The sequence below is a fragment of the Falco cherrug genome, chromosome Z (assembly GCF_023634085.1).
Source record: "Falco cherrug isolate bFalChe1 chromosome Z, bFalChe1.pri, whole genome shotgun sequence".
In the NCBI taxonomy this organism is placed as follows: domain Eukaryota; kingdom Metazoa; phylum Chordata; class Aves; order Falconiformes; family Falconidae; genus Falco; species Falco cherrug.
The window spans coordinates 4587401-4607359 of NC_073720.1; the positions used below are offsets into that span (position 1 = coordinate 4587401).

At 42.0% G+C, this 19959-nt stretch overlaps 1 protein-coding gene across 3 annotated transcripts in view; it reads right to left on the reverse strand.

Annotated features, from left to right (window-relative positions):
• Positions 1-19470, reverse strand: part of ARK2N (arkadia (RNF111) N-terminal like PKA signaling regulator 2N) — a 44056-nt gene extending 24586 nt beyond the window's left edge. For 2 of the 3 annotated variants that reach the window (XR_008730213.1, XM_055698905.1), the window contains exons 1-2: positions 19327-19470; positions 2568-3384 (exon numbers count right to left, since the gene is read on the reverse strand). Coding sequence is in view for 2 of the 3 variants with exons in the window: in XM_055698905.1 (XP_055554880.1) it covers positions 2568-3291 (724 nt within the window). In the remaining variant the exon portion in view is untranslated. Of the gene's footprint in view, positions 1-2567; positions 3385-18815; positions 19093-19326 lie in introns of those variants that run through there. The other variant, XM_005446907.4, reaches the window with a different exon arrangement.
• Positions 19471-19959: the final 489 nt, after the last annotated feature.

The window sequence follows — 19959 nt, forward strand, 5'->3', positions numbered from 1 at the left end:
AACAGACATTTGAAAATCAGTCCCCATTATAAGTGACACTGAGACAGTTTACTAACACTACACCTGAAGTGCCCAAATACAGTAAGACTAAGGGGAATACAGGCTACCTGTAAAATTCTTCTGCATTAATGCGTACAGATCTTTTTCAAAAGTAAAGGCAAGAGTTTTTTCATGCTTTTGTCCTTCTGACAGGTGCACTGTAGTTTCTTGAAGCTCACATTCAAGTTAAGCCTCTCAGCTTTTGACTGTGTGCAGGGGACACTCGTAGCCTGAGTTTCCAGTAACGCTTTTTGATACCCTGTATTACTTGCTACCCACATGATAATTCCCTAAGTTTTTAGGTTATTCACAGTGTAATGCTAAGTGCACCAAAATGGCTTTCTAGTCCAAAAAAATAAACTAAGCACTTTGCCAGTTCCAAGAAGTGGGATCGCAGATGGCATGTGAACCTACTGCTGCGACAGAGAGCTGGGAGTCCTGCTCAGACTCACAGCTCCGCTGCATCAGCATGCTAAGACCACAATGCTTCATTAACCCACAAGTAGCACAGGATGCATTTTTGGCCAACCTCGTCCTTACCTCTCTAGAGAATATTTTTCTCTTGTACTTGAAGACCGTTTCCCACAAACCAAGTTGTTTCTATTTAAAGGAAAACCACAATGTGGCAGGTACGCATTGCGTCTAATTCCAAAAGGACAGGTCAGAAGTTTTAATGTCTTAAATGTAATTTAGTATCATGCAGATGATACACGTGCTATGAAATAAGAATAAAGGTCACTGTTCCTCAGAACGGTTTTTGCACTCCCACAACTTGCATCGCAGGTAAAATTGGGCCTTGGCGTGATCATGACTAAACAAGTTATTTCGTGCACTGCAATGGGATGTTTTCACTGCAGGCATCTCACGATTAAGACTGAGAGCTCAAATGCAGAAGAGCCTAGTGACACAGAAAAAGTACCCTAGAGCGGTTTCAGGTCTCTGCAATGGAAGTCAGAAATCTAAGCAGATCTGAAAATACCGTGTGGTGCCTTTCTGGGTCACAAGGTACTTTTATGACTTAAAAAAGAATATAACCTGGGGGAATGATTATGTGTATTTTGGGTTTTTTGGGGGGCATGGGGTGGAACCTGTCCCAAAACTCAATGAAACAACTTTCTCTGACAGGCTCTAAACCAGGCTTTAATTGCCCAGCAAAGTGTAAATACAGTAAATAAAAAGGCACAAAAGTATGAAAGCTAGAAGTTTGACCAACTACAAAATGGGTAAAAATAATTTTAGATCTCTATTAAAAGTTTACTACACAATAATTATAGGAGAACTATACCTTTCCCAGACTTTCCAATAATAAACATTAACTTCCTTTGTGCAACCTGCTTCCTAGAAGTATGTGGGGAAAAAAGCCAGTTCTCATGGTTACAGAATAATTCACCATAATCAAGTCAGTTAAAACAGTTATTTGTAAAATCTGCTGCAAATATTTTAAATAATTCATCAAGCAAACATTAATTCAGCAACTTCAGCCTAATTATTGCAGTTTTTCTTTAAATATTCTTGCCCTGTGTAAACTGAGATTTATAAAAAAAAAACAAAAAAACTTCTAGCACAAGAGGCAAAAAGGCATGTAACCCAGTAAAAATTGGCAAGCCAAAAAGTTTATTTTTATGTGAATTTACTTTTGATTGCCATATGAAGATTGTCGTATGACTGTTCTATGGTATAATATGCTGCAAGAATAATTCACACAAAATCCTGTCCACAGCATTTGGGCTGATCAAGTAACAAAGACTCAGCAGACGAAGAACTTGAAGAATTAATTTTTCTTTTGCTAATAAAATAATGAGAAGGCCCCTATAATTTGCTGCCTCCAATCTTAACATGGATGTGCCAGAAAACTGAAGGTATAGAAATTCTAGATCCTTACGACATAAGGAAGTGGTAACAGCTTTGCCTGAAATGTTGAAAATTTAGGTGTGGATATAGCCTGGGCACCTGTGTAAACAAATTCATATTTACATCCTAAAATAGGTGACCAGCTGCAATCTGCAAGGATTTACAATAAGGCTAAGTAGGTTTGTCATGCACTGAAACAGAGAGCTGAAAGCACAGCAGAAGTGCAATGATGAACAGGGCCTTACTGTAACACAGGCAAGAGGTATGCCACATTATTTCCAACACAGCTGTTGAGCTGTGGCCTTAACGTATTAAAGCAAAGCTGGCCACTTATCTCTAAGAATGTATTTATTAGATCATCACCATCTAATGGGATTTGACAGCACTGATAGGAGTTCATATAGGCTTACAAAGGAAAAGATCTGAAAATTCCAGAATTCAAAGATGGTCCTTCCTCCAATTTGCCATTTCTATGTTTTGTTGGTGTGCAAAGGTGCACTGAAACCTCAGAACAGATTTTTAAATTTGCCCATGTCTTGTTAATATACTGCAGTCTTCAAATTTACACAGAGCTGCAGTTCTCCCGGTTTTTCTCAAGTGTCACTCATCTAATTTAGCATGACAGCTGAGAAACGATGTCAGATGCGTTACAGTTCAGTTTAAAAAACATCCTCTACCTGGTATCTCTGCAGTGATTGTCTTGCTGCTCCCTGAAACCTCTTCATCATCATCTGAGGAACTCGTGCTTGAGTCACACGTCAGGTCACTATCACTGGTACTGCTGTCCTGCAGCAGGTTGTACTTCTTGCGAGCAGCTGCTTCCCGTTTCTGTCTTAAGAGCCGGATTCTTTCTTTGTGCTTTTGGCTTCGATGACCTTTTACCTTGGTAACTCGACCATTCTCCTTATCACTAGACTGTCGGTTTTTCTTGGCAGCCATTGTTGAAGTTTCACTTTCGGACCTGGATCGCCTGGATTTCCTCCCAGCTGCAGCCCCAGACACTGCAGAAGAGTCTCCCTCTACAGCAGCTTCAGCGTGACAGGGCTCATTGTCTTCTGTGGAAGACAATGTATCTGAGTCAGCCAAATGCCCACTGGAAGAAGGGGAAAGCATACAGTGATTAGAAGAGTCACTCTCGTAAACTCGACCACCCGGTGGCTTATCACTCTCTGTAGATGCTAGCTGAGACTCCGAGGAGTCTCGCCTCAGTTCCATCAGTAAGCAAGGCATCGAAGAGAGCACTGCAGAGTCTGCTGCAGTGGGCACGTTGTCTTTCTGAGTTTGTGTCTCCAGGTCTATAGGTACATCTTCATCAGGAGCAGTCTCTCGCTTTTCTGAAGTCTTTGGTGGAACTTCTGAATCAACAAGTTCTTCTGCTTTTCCGACCTCCTCCATCTTCATTTCAGAACACTAAAGTCCTCTTGGTCTCAAAGCATGGAGCACGTGGTCTGGAAGACTGGGTTAAACAGATCTGGACTTCAACAATACAGCAGCCTGCACGAGAACGGAACAGGAAGAACAATTTACCCAGATAACTCACCCAGTCCTGCTCTTCACAGTATTACCTAAACAACTCACTGCTTTCAGTTACAGTCAGGATCACATTGGTTTTCTTCATTTACTTTTTCCTAGTGAACTCATCCAGTTACACCAAACTATTCTTCCTTCTACACACCCATGAAAGACTGTACTGGAATCACATTAAACATGGTTCACCTCACTAGAATAATCCAAACAGACCAGAAAAATAAGAAAAATATTTTTAAAGCTTAAATCTATACATTATAAGTAACATACACTACAATTCTTTACCTAGAACTTTAAAACCTATTTTAATGGAGAATTTCAGTCCGTATGAACAATGCCAGCCTGAAAATTCCCAGTCCAGGTAGTCATCCACCTGGACAGACCAGAATATAGTTCAGTTTCCACATCTATGAGAAATCTACTTTCAGTTGAACAGGACCTCAACCTTGTAAAATTACAATGGTTTTATGGCATTTACAGACTCACAGTACCAACATGACACAGCAGAAACCCAGTCACTTTGAGCAGACACCAAGCAGCTGCTGAACATTACAGAGCAAGACTACACATACCTTCCTTTGCCAGTGGAACACCTCTGCCAGTAGCTTTTATGTACCAAAGACATATTTACATGAAGTGCCATGAAGCAATACTAAATTGTCGTAGACAGGGTTTACGACATCTATGGGCAGTGTCTTTAGAGACATTATAGCTACATACAACACAGATATGTTCTCAGCAGAGAACCACTACGCTGGTGAGTCATGTAAAGTCTTTTTAGGAGCATCTAATACTCAGGGAGCACTTGAATGGTGTGTCTCCCATACCAGTCCTGGTTACATGAGAACCTACAGGCTGACCTAGTTTCTCTCAAATCTGCCAGGAAAACAGCACCAAATAGTATGGGCTGCAAGCAGGAACCAGTATCCACCCACACCAGTATCCTACATTTTACTTCAAGTTATAATTTAATAAATTGCATTGCTTCAGTGCGATACAAAATCCAAGCTATTTATCTGATTGATAACTTGTACGTTATCAACCCAGAACTACCTGAAGCAACTTCAGGGAAATTTTGTTTGAGAGATCAATATTTATCATTTTATCTTCATTATTCACACTTTGCCTTCCACCTAAGTTTTCACCTCAAACTCCATATAGAATAAAGATCTTTCATTACTGCAGTCGCTTACAGGTGAATGGTATGGAACAAATCGTTTATGGGTTGAAAAATATCATAAACAATAAATTTATGGCACTTCAAAAAAGCATAGACAAGAAGAAGCAGTAGTAAGATTTAATCTACTGGTTTTTTTTAAAAAAAGCATTTCTGCTTTTTTTAAAAGGCAATTAGTCCTTGAGCAGTATGAGAAAGTGTGGATGGTTCAAAGATTTTTCTGTACCCTGACAAACCTTCCTCAGTCTCCTGAACCACCCCCAAGCTGCCTGTAATTATATGTATATAATCATATGCTGCTTCCCCCCGCTCCAGCTACAGCGCAGGTTACTTCCCTCCTTCTAAAAAGTGCTGTGAAAGGCTCAGTGTTGTCCCGTCTGCCCTAACCCACTTTGAAACTTCATTTTTAAATACTAAAATAGAATTCATGCTTCTTTCGGGCTAATGAATGAAGTGTTGTATGGTACAAGGGAATTAGGAAAATATTTATGGGAGAGAAACACCAGTTAAGGAAAAAAAGCTTATTTACTACCAGACAACAGAAGAAAGATGGAGATGACAACTCTAAGTCTGCTACACAAGAAAAAAACCCCACACCAAATCAATACCCCAAATGAATAAACCTGTGGATAACTGGCTAGCTGAAAAGGGTCACATAGACATAGTCCAGCTGGCTGGACAAAAATGCACATCGCTCTCAGCTTAGCTGAAGTAAAGCAAAATTACACTATCCTTGGCTGTTCTTGTTACACAATATCAGGAAAATTGCGGTGGGAAAAGAATGTTGCAGGTGGGAACAGATAACTACAGAAGAGAAACTATGGGCGGACTTGATATTTAGGCAACTAACCAATAATGAGCTTAACTTTTGTAATATGTATGAGCTAATTATAACAAGGCATAAAAGGTGCCTGTAAGGTACAATAAACGAACGAAGTCTGCTGATCACTCATATTGAGTGACTGTGTCTTCCCTCCGTCGCAACATAAACCCAGTATATTACTTCCAAACAAACAAAAAAGAAAGATTAAGATACATACTGTAAAATACAAGAACATATAAAGAAAAATGTTTGCCAATACTGGGTAAAGCCCTCTTGAAAGCAACTTAAAAAGAAGAATTTTTGGGGATGGCAATTTAATGTAGGCAATAAATGTTATATAGGAACCAATTCTTTTTCCAAGGCCACAGCGCAGCACCAAACCTAGATGAACACGTAAGTTCTGAGACATAAATGCATCTCAATACTGTAATAGAATCAGTATTTCCACATATTAAATCTTCAAATCTACACTATCAAATAACTCTCTTATTATATGGGTAAGTAAAACACAGCTTTGACTACTGAATGACTGGCCAAGAGTGTTACACAGTGGGATACGTATTGTACCTGCTACAGCAGCTCCCAGCTTCACTTGGGTCATGCACTTTGAAAAGAAAAATAAATTTTCTAGGAGTTTTGAAACATACATGCAAGAACATATTTGGCCACTTGCATACCAAAAGAACATTAGCTGGGCTGGAAGAAAAGTATTTAAATATTCATATTAATAACTGCAGAACAGCTTCTGCACTATTCATTGTTTTAGCCTGGGGAACACAAAGAACAGCTCAAAACAAAGCTAAAGGGCTGCCAAAGTGAACTAGGGATTATTTTTTTTTCCACAAACATCCTACTTGGGAACATCTACCTCACAGCTCCCAAAGGGATTAAGAACACCCGTACTTTACCTTTCCATCTCTCTGGCCTACCAGCCAGAAAAAAATACGTTTCATCTACATGTTGCCACCTTGCTAACAGTCTAATTACAATGACTTAAGATTATTTTTTTATTAAGTAGAGGCTTACTTTTACTACTCAAACCTGTTTTCACCTCCCACACAGTGATCAGTGAATTGTATTTTCAGTGAGAAGGCAGCACAGGGACTAGTGACTTCATAGAAGTGTGTCTTGTCAATGTGGAAATATGTCTCTCTGTGTGTGGAAAAAACACTTGCTCCGAGAGGTCTGTGCTCTCCAGGTCCCTTGAACTGGTTATTTAAATGTCAACAATTCAAGGATTAGTATGTATATAAAAAAAGAACTTCATATTTATCTCAGTGGAAAAAAGTGTATTGTAACTCAGACTTTGCTGCAGGGCAGAATACAAACAGTTCAGGGGGAAATATCGACACCAGGAAAGCCCTGTCTCAAAGAAAGAAAAAATTTACTTATTCAGTTTTACTTGAGAAATGTATAGTATACATCAGGGAAGAGACTGTGCTGAAAAACTCCCATTCCTCTCTTGCCACTCATTTTTCTAGTAACAGTACTAGAAAAGGCACTCTCAAGGTGATGCTATAGAAAGACTAGTTTTTTACTTAAATGAGAATGTGGTACTGAAAAATAAGTTGTGATGCTTACAGACACAGATGGATACTTAATCAGACATTGCTCAGAAATGTCATTATCCTTTTTCTGAAGCACAGATCATGCACTGATAATTTTAAACGGCAGTTCTGTAAAAACTTCTGTGCTATATTTTTTTCAACAGAAATTATTTTATTTTCCAGTCACACACAGAATACACCAGTATGCAGAAGCCATTAAATATCTAACTGTACCATTACCCGGAAAATATTTTCCAATCATGGACTCATTTGTAAAGGCAGAGAATTTGCACACCATGAAACCCACGCTTTAGTGAAAAAACCCAAAAGGATTTTGAAGGTCAGATTAGCATAGACCACCCAGCCAGTCTAAAAGTTTGCTGCCACTACCAGGGTTACCCCCCTACTTTTTTACCACCTAACGGTGAGTGCACAATCATATTCCCTCCTTTGCACCAGAACTGGCTCATCCTTTCTTGGGTAAGTTTACTTTGCTAAGCCAGCAGGAAACAAACCCAGAAAATCAGTAAAATTTTCTGCCAGAGCTGGCAGGAAGGAGGGAAGGGAAGGCAAGCACAAACCATCTCTTTAGAAAAAAAAATCTGATTAAAAAGTACCTGCTGTTTGGTCTCATCACACCCTGAACTCACAGGCTCTGACTAGCCACAGGAGAGGGTACAGAGTGTTTCTTTGACAGCACTGTTCACTCTGAGAAGAGATTTTTGAAGATTACAAAAATTAAAAAAAACTAAATTCAGAGGTGTTAATAGTTTGCTAAAGAACAACTATCATAGAATGCACAGTACTAACATACTACTGCACAAAGAGTTATATCAAAGAAGGCATGCATGCCCTTTATCAGTCAATAACTGGCCCCTCATACCTCATCCTTCATATTTTTGTTTGGTTTGCTCTCAGTAGATGTTCTTCTTTATAACCGTATATTCTGCAATGTCAGAAGGAAATGAGTTTCACCCAAACACATGAAAAGGCCTGAAATACTTAATAACCACCATGACACCCTAACCTTAATTGTACATTGTCCTTTTAGGTGTTATTGAACTGATTAACGATAAAGAACGCCTAGCTTATATGAAGCAAACCACTTGTTGTTCTCAGCAGCTGTGGATATTACAGATTCTTCAGAAGTACTAGCTTTTTCACAGCAGCTTGCTGTTAAAAGTTACTTTAGTTTACTACTGACACATGTCCTCCTATTCAGAGTCCAAGAAACCACTTTTTTCCCCTGCTTACAACCGTAACTCATTCTTATGCCAGTTCTAGCAACTGTTTAAATGAAAAACATTATCTAGCAGAACTTCTAATGCCATTTTAGTTAGCGCTGGAAGAAAACTTTGAACCACCCTACCTCCACGCATCACTAGCCATTCATTCACAAGCTGTAATTTAAAAAAAAAAGTGGAATTTTCTACATTTGTGCAGAAAATAACAAGTACATTCCTTAAGTTTTTGTGACTATATAAATGAAAAGTCAAACTGCACTGCTGCACAGCAGTTAGCTATTCAGAATACACAGCTAACGCCTGAGATCCTTCCAAAGCATCTACTACCTTACTGTTCCAGCATCACAGAAGTCAGTATTCTCATCTAAATCTGAATGTTTTTGTATTTATACTGAATTTAAAGACTACAGTAGCTCATAATCACATATACAACTATTTTCATCACCAGTGGATTACATGATCTCACATTTACCAACATAACTGAGCACAGATGGAATAAATCAAGAGCTGTGAGAGGCTAATAAACTGAGGCTAATCAAATTAGGTAAAACTGTTGACTTTTTTTAAAAAATGTAAACCCTCAGGCAAGCTCATCAAGAACTCTGAATCAAACACTTGACAGACTATGTGTCTAAGGATGGTGGGTTGGGAAAGGACAGAAGCAGCACATGAACTGGATGCTGAAGAACTGATTGTAATGCACAAGTTGCTTCATAATACAGGAGAAACTTTTGGCAAAGACTGGTTACATCCTCTTCTGATGGAGTGCTGCATACCTCTGAAGATGTGAAGTCTTAATGACTGTCCACTTCTGAAGCTTCACCAAAAACTTCCATAGCTGTACCTGCATGTTGGTCATGCTGTTTTTCTACTCAAATCACCTTCCTTTCCATTAAAAGCCAACACAATTCAGCAAACACACCAGTGACATTCTAGTACGATAACATGTAAGATACGCCCAACAGCAAAATGTCTAAGTAACTTAAAAACTTATCAACCCAAATAATTAGACCTCTATCAGAAAAGATTATTCTGCACCCAGCCAAATGCTTCCCAACTGCTGCTTTTTGGACTCATCACCTCCCCAAGACACCATACATGCTTTTTTATTTTCCTGGAAGTGTCACACACATCCATGCACTTAGATCAACAGAAGTGTGGCCAGCACTCAATTTAACTCAAGACAGTTGACTCAGCGATGTGTGGATGTGTGTGCATGATGCTCTAGAGCAGATTTTTCATAACACTAAGCCACCCACACACAGATACCATGCAATTTATATAGTGTTCCTTTGAAAATGCTGCCCTAAAGCTGACTCACTGGCATACAATTCTACCTAAGGCACATTTCTGGGAGTGGAGCTGGCTCTTTATCAGATGATTCATAAATCAGGCCTGGTAGCAATCCTAAAGAATAGGACCCTTCACAACCAACATGGTAAGAGAATTGCCGTACAAAACAAAAGAAGCAAAGATTAAACTGATGCTGTTTCAACTGGTTTTGCATAAACAAGCGAAGGTTAAAAATAGGCTGCTCCTACTGAGTGCTCAACAGGCTGCATATACAAATTATCCACGACTGAATAAAAATTACAAGTGTTAAAGGTTTGCAGAGCATCCTTTACAACCCTGAAAAGCAGCATTCTTCACCATAGCTAAGAAACAAGACTTTACATTTAAATACAGGTTTTTGCGTTGTAATGCTTAATGCATATATTCTGCCTCTTTCAAATGAAAGGTAACTACCAGCTACGGGTTAGCTAAGAAGCCTGCACACAGGCTTCCAAAAACTTTCACCAGCTACACTGGAATCCCGCCCCCCCCCCCCCCCCCCCCCCCAGAATAAAACAAGAAATCAAAGTCCTCGTAAAAATAAATTAATTTGCATACAGATAAAGGCACACAGGGTTGGCTGCGCTTAGCCTTCTAAAATACTCATTTCTTGAGAAAAGTGATTTCACTGTGAGAAAGCGTGCAGAGCTTTAAAGTCTATGTTATAGTTGAAACTGAAATAGCTAGAGTCTGAAATAAATTCACTGAGTATTTATTAAGGCAGGAAAGCAAAAACAGCGCTGGGCAGCCGGGGAGTCACAGCTCCATCCAAGGCTCACAAATTCCGACAAGTAACACAGCCCTTTTATCCTCAGCTTCAAGGCTGGTTTAAGCAAACAGTTATGCTCTCAGTCCCATAGCAAGAAGCTGTACATTACAAACTAAACTATTTTTACACTAAAGTCTAGACGAAGACAAAGTTGTCATAGTAACATGAAATTATGGTTTAACATTGGCCTTGAGGGGGTACATCTCCAGCCTCATGGTTAACAGTTAACTTTTCTCACCAGACAAAACATTCCCAAATCTGTTACAGCAAGATCATTCCTTTTGTTAAAAAACCCTTTGATCAGCAAATTACCCTTAGTTACTTATTACAGTCTACAATGCTCTCTACACTATAAATTAGAGGGGGCATATTTTTATTACTATCTGTTCCTAAAAATTAAAGGGACTCACTCTAAGATTTTTTCATTATTCTTTCAACAAAACTAGTGACTGAAATCAATGCTAGGATAGCCATGCTTCATTTCTTTTTCTCTCTACTATATATTAGCTTTCAGAAGATCACCCTACTGAGGATAGTCACACAGATGTACTGTACCATCTTTTCCTAAGATACTGAGTTTAAAAAAATTTCTCACTTTATTTCTGTTAGTCAAAGGAAATTTATTTTGTGCTTTCTCTGCTGGTTCATGCTATTCTGTATAAACAGACTGCTTCTTCTCAAGAAGCATTGGTCTATCGGTCTACTATGGTCAATAAAGTAATGCTCACATCAAAGCCCCACTTTAAATTGCTAGAGCATAACTGTAATGAATTAATCATGATTTTCAGATCACAGATTTTCTTCTGATTAAAAACATTTATCTGAAATATCCTGAAAGTAATCAATCATTGTGTTAGTTGCCAATAGCTAAAACTGGCAGATCAGGACAACTGCAACATAGCTTTGAAGTAGTAAAATTATCTCAGCACTGCAGTATTTATTTGAGAAGGGCTTGTGCTGTTGCCTGCAAAAACCAAAGCCAGTCCAGCATGAACAGGCGCAAACATACCTTGCTATTGCTGTATTTTGGAAATCTTGAAGTAGCAGTGTGCACCATGGGACAGGCGTTGCAGTTCCAGGAGCCCTAAGTCCACCCCACAACCCACTGCCGCTGTAAAGAGGCAGAAGTGCCTGCCTGCTGGGCCAGGTAGCACCCATCAAGTCCTTTTGTAATTAACATCCCAGTCAAAAGCTGTGCACCTTACCATCAGGCTACTTAATTGAATGAGATCAGAGTCAGGGTCCAGAATTACAGCAAGGCGAGCATCTTACACAACAGACAGCAGCAACAGGCCTGGAGCAAGGGAGAACACTGGACGACAGATCTGACCTTGCAAAACACCACTCCAAAATTGCACAACCTTTGACATCAGGAGGAGAGATACTCTCAGCAGATATAAGAGCTGTTTTGTTGAGTTCTATGTAACATTCCTTTCCAGTAACAGTGCTGCCTACCTAACCAATGCCACAACCGCCTGGGCTGTTCTTGAGGGTACTTCAGTAGCCCACACAGCGACTCACCAGCATCTCCCCATCTCTTACAGCTATCAAAGAGCTCGAGTCACTGAGTGGAGTACCTCCTGGTACACTGAGCGTACCACGACAAGTGGTACGGGTTTACAACAGCCATTTAACAAAGATGAGTCAAGAGATATTAAGTGACTCTACAGTCTGTATGTATTTTATGATCAGACATTTTTACACATCTTTCCTACAGGAAATAAACAAAACCGACCCTTCAAATACCTTAACAGCAGTACTGCGTCTCTGCTCGACATCAGTATCATCCTGGCATAGGGCAGTAACATGCCCATTTTATGGTCTGACCAAGCAAAGAAAAGATACGATATGCTTAAATTCTACAGAAAGGCTGAAAAGGAGCTGTAAGCCAACCAAACCCTGATCTCAAGTCATTTTCTCATCCACAACCCACTAATACTATTCATTTATTTCTTTAATTATTAAGCTATAGTATAAAATCTAAATATTGCAACACGAACTTGCAGTAGGTATATTCCTGAAAAATAAATAGTATCAATACACTAAAGACAAAGTCACATCACATTCAAATTATGGAAATTTTACTAACAGTAGGATACCAGCTGCTCTTGGGCTGTTCTTGACACCAAACGCTTGATGGTTTTTGGGCCAGTAGTAAGAGATGCCAATTGATTTCTGCATCCACCAGATTGCTAACAATCGATACCATAGTCTTCACATGTCCAAAGTGCTCCTAAAGAAAGCACTCATGACACTGGTCTGTCATGACCTGATTAGAACTCAGTAAAAGCAGCAGGTACAGCTTCACTGGAAACAATCCACTACCTTCTCATCAAGAAAGCCCACCCGTGCCACCGATCCATACTCAAGCGCACAGTTAACTCAAGGCAGCCAACTTATGAGTTTGTAAAAAAATCTTTACAAATCCTTAGTTGAGCTTTCCCGAGAAACTAATGCAACAAAAGTTAAATCCTTGTAGGATGCCACCAGCCATAGACAAACATCTGTGGGCACTGGCAGAATTAAAGGGACCGTGGCATGGTCTCTTATGGAAGGAGAATGAAGCATGGTAACGAAAAAGAACAGTGCAGGACAGGCTTAATTTAGAATAAACTTCTGACAAAGAACATATGAAAGCAAAGTAAACACTGGTTGGTTCTGCAAATGAGTAAAAGCTACTTCAGGTTATTTCAAAAAAACAGAACTGACTGGGTCAAAAGCCAGTTACATCTGCGCTATGAATAGTGCCTCTAACATGGGCTTTACTATCGGATACTTCCTACAGTATTTACTGCCAGTTGGCAGAGGTGAAGAAATTTGAACTCTACTTTCAGAGGATGACAGACAGACCAGGAAACAGACATTTCTTCCTCACAACATACAGGAGACTTTGCATGTATTTGACTACAGAAATTAAGTAACAGCACGTAAGAGGATACCAAGTTACCAGCTATAAAAGGAACAAAAGAAAATTAAAAGATAGTTTTCACCAGTACCATGCGAGTCTTGACACGAATTAAACAAAAAAACCACACAAAAAATCACCTTCCTTTTAAATAAAAGCACTATTTACCCCAAAATTATTTGTTGCATTACTGTTCTTGATTTAGGAAAAAAGCTGAACTGACAGAGCTTTCTGAAGAATAAAGCTAATGGTTAGCAACAGGAGAGGCAAACAATATATACAACTTCCCAGCAAAAGAGGAGACAGAAGGAAAAAAAAAGCATCAAGTCTGGAGCATTAATTCAATCCCATTCTGTTAATTCAACACAGTCTTATTACTGCTGCACCTTGCTGAGTTCCATACAAACAATGAAATGCACTACAGGTGTTAAAAAGCAGAAAAACCATATTGATCTTGTAAAACAAAAATGGGAGATCAAGTGGCTGTTATCGAACTAACTTTAAATTGGGGCAAGTTCTATAACTTCAGAAGCCCTTGATAATTGGCTAACTCTGGCAAGATATTCACTAAATCTCCCTAGCTTAGTTTTACAGCATTCAATTTTCTTTTTTACACTGGATTTTCTTTATTACAGTGAGTGGATCCAAAGCCTGTGAATTGCTTTTAAGGTGACTTATTAATATGAGTAACTGGAACCATGGAAAATAAAAATTCACCTTAAAGGCTCTTTAAAAAACAATACTCAATGAAACGTTTATAACTCCTCACAGATTCTGTGTAGTGCTGATCAAAAGGTAAATACCAGCTCTGGAGGAACCATAGCTATCGACAACTGAAATGGTATTTATTGGTAATGCAGCTCATGGGCACTGCTACCCACAAGCTCATTTTTCCCCACAACGACAACTTCATTTCCAAAAGACACCTTATTAAACACGATGAGGCCTGAGGCTACCAGCACTTCATGCAACTTCATTAGCAGCCAGCCTCTAAACCTCCCTCTTATCTTACATGGTATTTCCAACCACAAGCACAGGGAACTAGCAGACAGCTTCCTGACCTACTCTTTACCAACCTTTTCCCTAATTTTTTTCTTTTTCCAGATTACTTAGAACTGTTTTCTCTAGGAAGAGCTGGCATTCCCAGAGAGCAAGAACTAGGAGAAACAAAAACCAGCACAGGAGTCAGGAGATTACCAGCTAATGAGAAAGACACAGTACAAGAGAACAGTACTGTCTTAACCATACCTGGCTAGCACGTTAAGTCATTTATTTTACTTGAGAAAAGTTTGACAATGCTATTGAAGCATACAGCGCCAACCTCAAACAGTATCATGGAAATGTAATATTCCCAATGAAAAACAAATCGCTGAAATAACCGCACCATCCCATAGACAACTGGTATTCTGAAGCCTGGCTCTTTGCTACTCCCAGCTCTGTTACTCTGAGTCACTTGGTCTCTACCAGTTTTGGATGAATGGAAGTGAAATCTGCCTTCTCTAAAATAAGTCCTGAAAGGCTGATAACCAAGCATGACAAAGCAAGACACTACAGCAGAAACTTAGCAAGATGAGCAGTTATTCAGTCACGGCCTGGCTCTTCCTGCTCATTTCCAGGAAATTGTGAAGCATCAAAGCAGAAAAGCTCTGTGCAGGATGCTGCAGAAGTCTCACTATAAAGGCAAATCCATGTACACTGAAACAAAAATGCTAGCTTGACAGAGTCTTAAATACTCGCATTTAATTAAGTGACCACCTGTTCTGCTTATGACTAAAAAGCTGTCAGACTGAGTCCTAACAGCTTTAAACCTGTCTTAGAGACCAGTATTGCAAGGTGTGATACAGCTGAAGCCTGTACCCTACTCTGCTATTTCAAACAATTTCTGAGCATTCAAGGGACAGACTACATGGTCTAACTGATATAAAACCCTAAACACCTTTTTAAATAAAAAGGGGTATTAGGTTGGATCATTCCAAATCTAAAGCTGACTCATCACATGACCGTGGGGATGTTACTTGACCTCCCTGCACATTCAGTAATGCATCTGCAACAGTGTAACGGCAACACCTCTGAGTGAGCCACATCTCATTTTCAGTCCTGAATGAGTAATCAACGTGTGCCTGAACTCCAGAAAGTCAGTCGTATCTGCAGAGAAATTGCTATACTGTACAGGCTCTATTCATGCTGACCAGACAGGTGAAGTGGAAACATTAACAAGTTGGAATGAGCAACCACAAATTTAAATTCTAAACCTTAGCAGTAACACTGAGTGACAAGGCAGCAGTCTCTCCAGTCTAGCTCACAGAAATGAGAGTTCTGTTACGAGAAAGCAATGGCAGAGGCTAATATTTACACTATATGCACATTTTAATTTGCAGTCTCCTTCACCCAGTTTTCCTTTTGCTCTGAATTGCACATTTGTAGACATTGCATTCTAGACCTGAAGCCGCAGCCCGAGAACTGCATTAGCATTAAAAACCTGAAGCAAAGATGCAAAAGAAAGACAACACAAATCACCACGAAAATCATACCGAGTTCCCTGCCATAATATTTGCTGCCACAGATTCCGGTGTCGTAACAGTTCAGCTGCTCCTGCGTTACATTGCTGAAGTTAAAGGCACAAGTGTCCGTTCTCTGCTGAGCTTCAATTCACCTACTGGAAAACCAAGTTTTCCTTGCCACGTAAGCCTCAGGTTATCTCAGAGCCATAACTGCAGCAACATGAACTGTACCATACAACTTTATCCCAGAGCTCTTTCCCAGCACTGTCTGTTCCCTTCTCCCACTGCTTCTTCATTTTCAGTTCCCCATCGGTACAGATAATGCTGAAGCCTGCAAAGACTTCCAAGTTTTAGTACTTCTTCTCAAGAACCCTTGTTCTGAGGTGCGAGTTACATGCTTGCAACTATGGTATTTAAATCTTTCACTCTGAGCTAGTAAATGTGTTATTAAATCTGCTGCTCAGTTTCTGTCAATGTTTACAGTTTTCTAAATCATTTAGTCAACTGCAGATAAAAACACAGAAGCTGAGATTGACCATAGACCCAATTCTGTCAAAAAGTACCATCAACACACTAACTCTGAAATGTTACAGAAAATTAAATACAGGTTGCTTGAAACTATTCACTCATTTGAAAAGTTTTCAAAGCTTTAATGTACCTCCCTGGTGACTTCCGGTCAGAGGGCAACCAGACAGCTGTGAATGCTTGGTCTGCAGCCACTTTCACCATGTGGTAGGTAGACTCTTCCATCTCATTAAGAGATGTTTAAGTGAGGTGTTGATACACAGGTGCGTCATAGATGGGATATACATCCTTGGTGGAGCAGGGAGTAAAAGTGATAATATACATGAAAAAGTGAAGAAAGTGAACCAAATCAAGGCAAGGCAAAGAAGCCTGCATTTTAAAGGTAAATAAACAGCAAGTAGATGGGGGGGGGGGGGGGCAGGGGGCGTCAGGACAACCGAGGCAATTTGTTCCAATCAAGTTACACCAACTTATCTCCCCAATGTTTAGTGTTCAAAGCCCCTCATGATTCCCTATATTTACTCTTTGTTCATCCAATCTTATCTTACCTCATTAATCCCCACCTCCTCCACACCGTCAGCTGCCAGCATGATCTGCCCATTTGTCAAAGCTACAAACATCTTTCCTACCTCTCCCTTATCAATTAGAGCAGTGCTTCCTTCGTTTGTGTGTGTTGTGACCACTCCATACAGACCATTCTCAGCTGCCTTGTGGTTGGCTTCAGGTTCCTTCCCTTCTCCCCTCCCTTCACAGCCCCCTGTTTAATGTATCCACTCCTTTCCCAATCTGTTTCTGCACTTCAGTTTCTACCAAGCAGGCAGCTATCATGCACGAGTGCAAGCATAGATGGTGAGGCTGTGCAGCAATACACATCACGCACTTGAATGTGTAAGACCACAGTCCTTTCCTCTTCCTGAATATATCAGGAATTTCTCACCGTACCTCTTCATGATGCCAACCAGCAATTAGGCTGAAGAGCAAACAGAAATAATCGACACATTATAATTAAAAATTCAAGTGTTTAAAAATGAGTCAGAACTGTTATCCTCATACTTGAGCATAAATACCAGCTGTCCAAACTCACGCACTACCTTCCATCACCCCCACTGTCCCTCCTCCTAATCCCCCAGACAAAACACCAGTGCTACTGGTATACCAGAACCACAGAAGGCAGTATTTTACTGGCTTTTAGTAGCTACATAACCACCCCCTTCAGAGCTTCTTTTGCCAGACTGCTCTACATCACTAGATGTGAGAAATACTGAGAAAATTATGCTTAAAAATGATTGCTGTTGAACAGCTGAGTCCTCTGTACTTCATCTCACTGCTTTTGTATCGTACATGTATAACGGGTGTGTGTGTGTTGTGTGTGTGAGTTTAGCAAACGCGCAACAAGCAACTTGCTGTCTTCCTTAGCACTTGTTATAAACCTATTCACTCTGCAAAGGCGATGTTTCCCTCCTCCAGGACAACAGGGGAAGTTGCACTGTTGTGACTGCTTGACTTTCAGCTCTCATATCACAGAAACAGCAATTACAGGTGTTAACTAGGGCAGGAGAACCACAAGATGAAGACCTCAAAAGAGCACTATACCCAGTTTTCCACCTCAAGGTCAAACAGTAAGTTTTTTAATAGACTTGAGCAACGTAAAAGACTTTAAGAGAAACATTTTGTATTTATTTGCTGTTCTAATGGGAGAGCTATTACTGTTTGTTCTTAAAATTTTTTGCTTGAAAAGTGGAAATAGGCCAGCACTTGCCTGTAAGTAAAACTATTACTTGGTCTTATGCTTGGCAAGTACCAGACAAGACTTAAAACCAAATAAAAACTTGGGGTGGGGGTGGTGAAGAGAAATCTTGTATTTTTAAAGAGATGCTAAAGGGTTCCAAGATTTACTGCTCATTCATTTTTATAAGCTAGACTTACTTGCCCACGAAAAAAAATATGAAACAGGACTAACTTATACCACAGCATCTCTACGCGCGAGATTTTTTTCAGCTTTTGGAATGCTGTTAGTACCTTATGCTGGTTTAAAGTGCATAATTAATTACAACCAAGAGCTTGTTCTACTAAGTGCAGCTATAGTTTCACAAAGGTACGTACAAGCTTTAAGACAAGTTGCCTTGTTCCACTATTAGCAAACTAAGACATATACAATCAGATGCTGCTTAACAAAGGTGGAAGCTCTCCCTGCCAACCATACAATGTAAACCTAAAAAATCCACAACGCAAGCCTTTTCAAAACATGGCCTTTTAAGTAGCTGTCCAATAACCTCAACGCAAAGAAAGTTACAATATGGGAACTGGGGAAATAGTTAAAATATTACAAGGCAGCTTAGGCTGCCTTTTTTCTTTTTAAAAAGAAAAAGTAGCGCAGTTAAGTTTTATATTCTCCTCGGATGGTTGTGTCGCTCAAAGCTACATCTGCAACCCATTAGGAGCTCAAGGGGAACTCAGGCTAGATAAGCAGTGAACAACTTGAACTTTTTTCCCACATCAAATACGCATTAGCACATCATTCAAGGTAAATAAGCAAACAAACCTCGAGAAGCACAAACCCGGAGGAGTTACACACCTTGTTTTTCAAAGGGGTTTTCTCCCAACAGCAAATACGATTCCACAGGCCGTTGCAGGAGCGCTCGGAAACACCAAAAGGGCCCGGGTTTGCCCCCGGAGCTGTAACAAGGCATTCCTCCCCCGGTCCCGGCCAAGGGGGGCCAACGGCGGCTCCCGCCTGCCGGGCACCCTGCCGGGCCGCGGTGGAGGTCACTGCCGCCGCGCCGAGCACGGCAGCGCCCGGCCACCCACCGGCCACCCGCCACCCCCTCAGCCACCGCGGGGGACGCAGGGGGCGGGCAGGGCCCACACACACACCAGCCCCAGTGGAACCAGGCCCCTGCCGGGCCGGGCCCGCCCGCACTGGGGCAGCACCGGGCCGCCCGCTCCCAGCACGGCCGGTGGAAGGGGCGGCGAGGCCAATACCCCTCCCCTCCCGCGAACAGCGGCGGCTAACGGCAACGCTCCCGCCGCCCCCGCGGCTACCCGGCCCGGCCCCACCGCAGCGGGCCGGCCTCGGCCCCACTCACCTGAGCAAAGCAGGGACCCCCCTAGCCTCCCTCCCGAGAAGCACCAGCTGAAGCATGGGCGGCTGGGAGGAGCCTGCTTTTAACCTCGCCGCCGCCGCCCCCCCCGCCCCCGCCGCCAGAAAAAATGACACCGGAGGCCGCGGGGCTCCGCTGCGCGGCGTCACTTCCTCCCTCCGCCGCCGCCGGAGCAGCCGAGCGCCGCGCAGAGCGGCCACCGCCCGCCAGCGCCCCCGCGCGGCGCAGAGCCGCGCCCGCCAGGCCCCGCGCCCCGCCGCGCTCCCCCGGCCCGAGGGAGCGGCGGGCTCGCACCGTGCCCCCGCCGTCCCCGCCGCACGCGGGCAGCGCCCCCGGCCCCGGCGGGTGTCGCCTGAGCGGCCGCGGCCTGAGGCTGGGCCCCGCCGAGGTGCCCGGGACCCTGGCGCCGAGGCGTGAGGGCTGCGCGCGCGCGAGGGCAGGCAGCCGTGGCGAGGGCTGGCCGCGCCGTGGTCGCCCGCCGCGGGGGAAGGCGTGCGCAGCCGACGGCCGGTGGGGTAGCCGGGAGGGGGGCCTGCTGCGGGCTGCCGGCACGCCGCCGGTGCGAAGCACAAGTGCACAAGGCACGGCGGCTGGAGCCGACTCGCCGGAGGAGGAAGA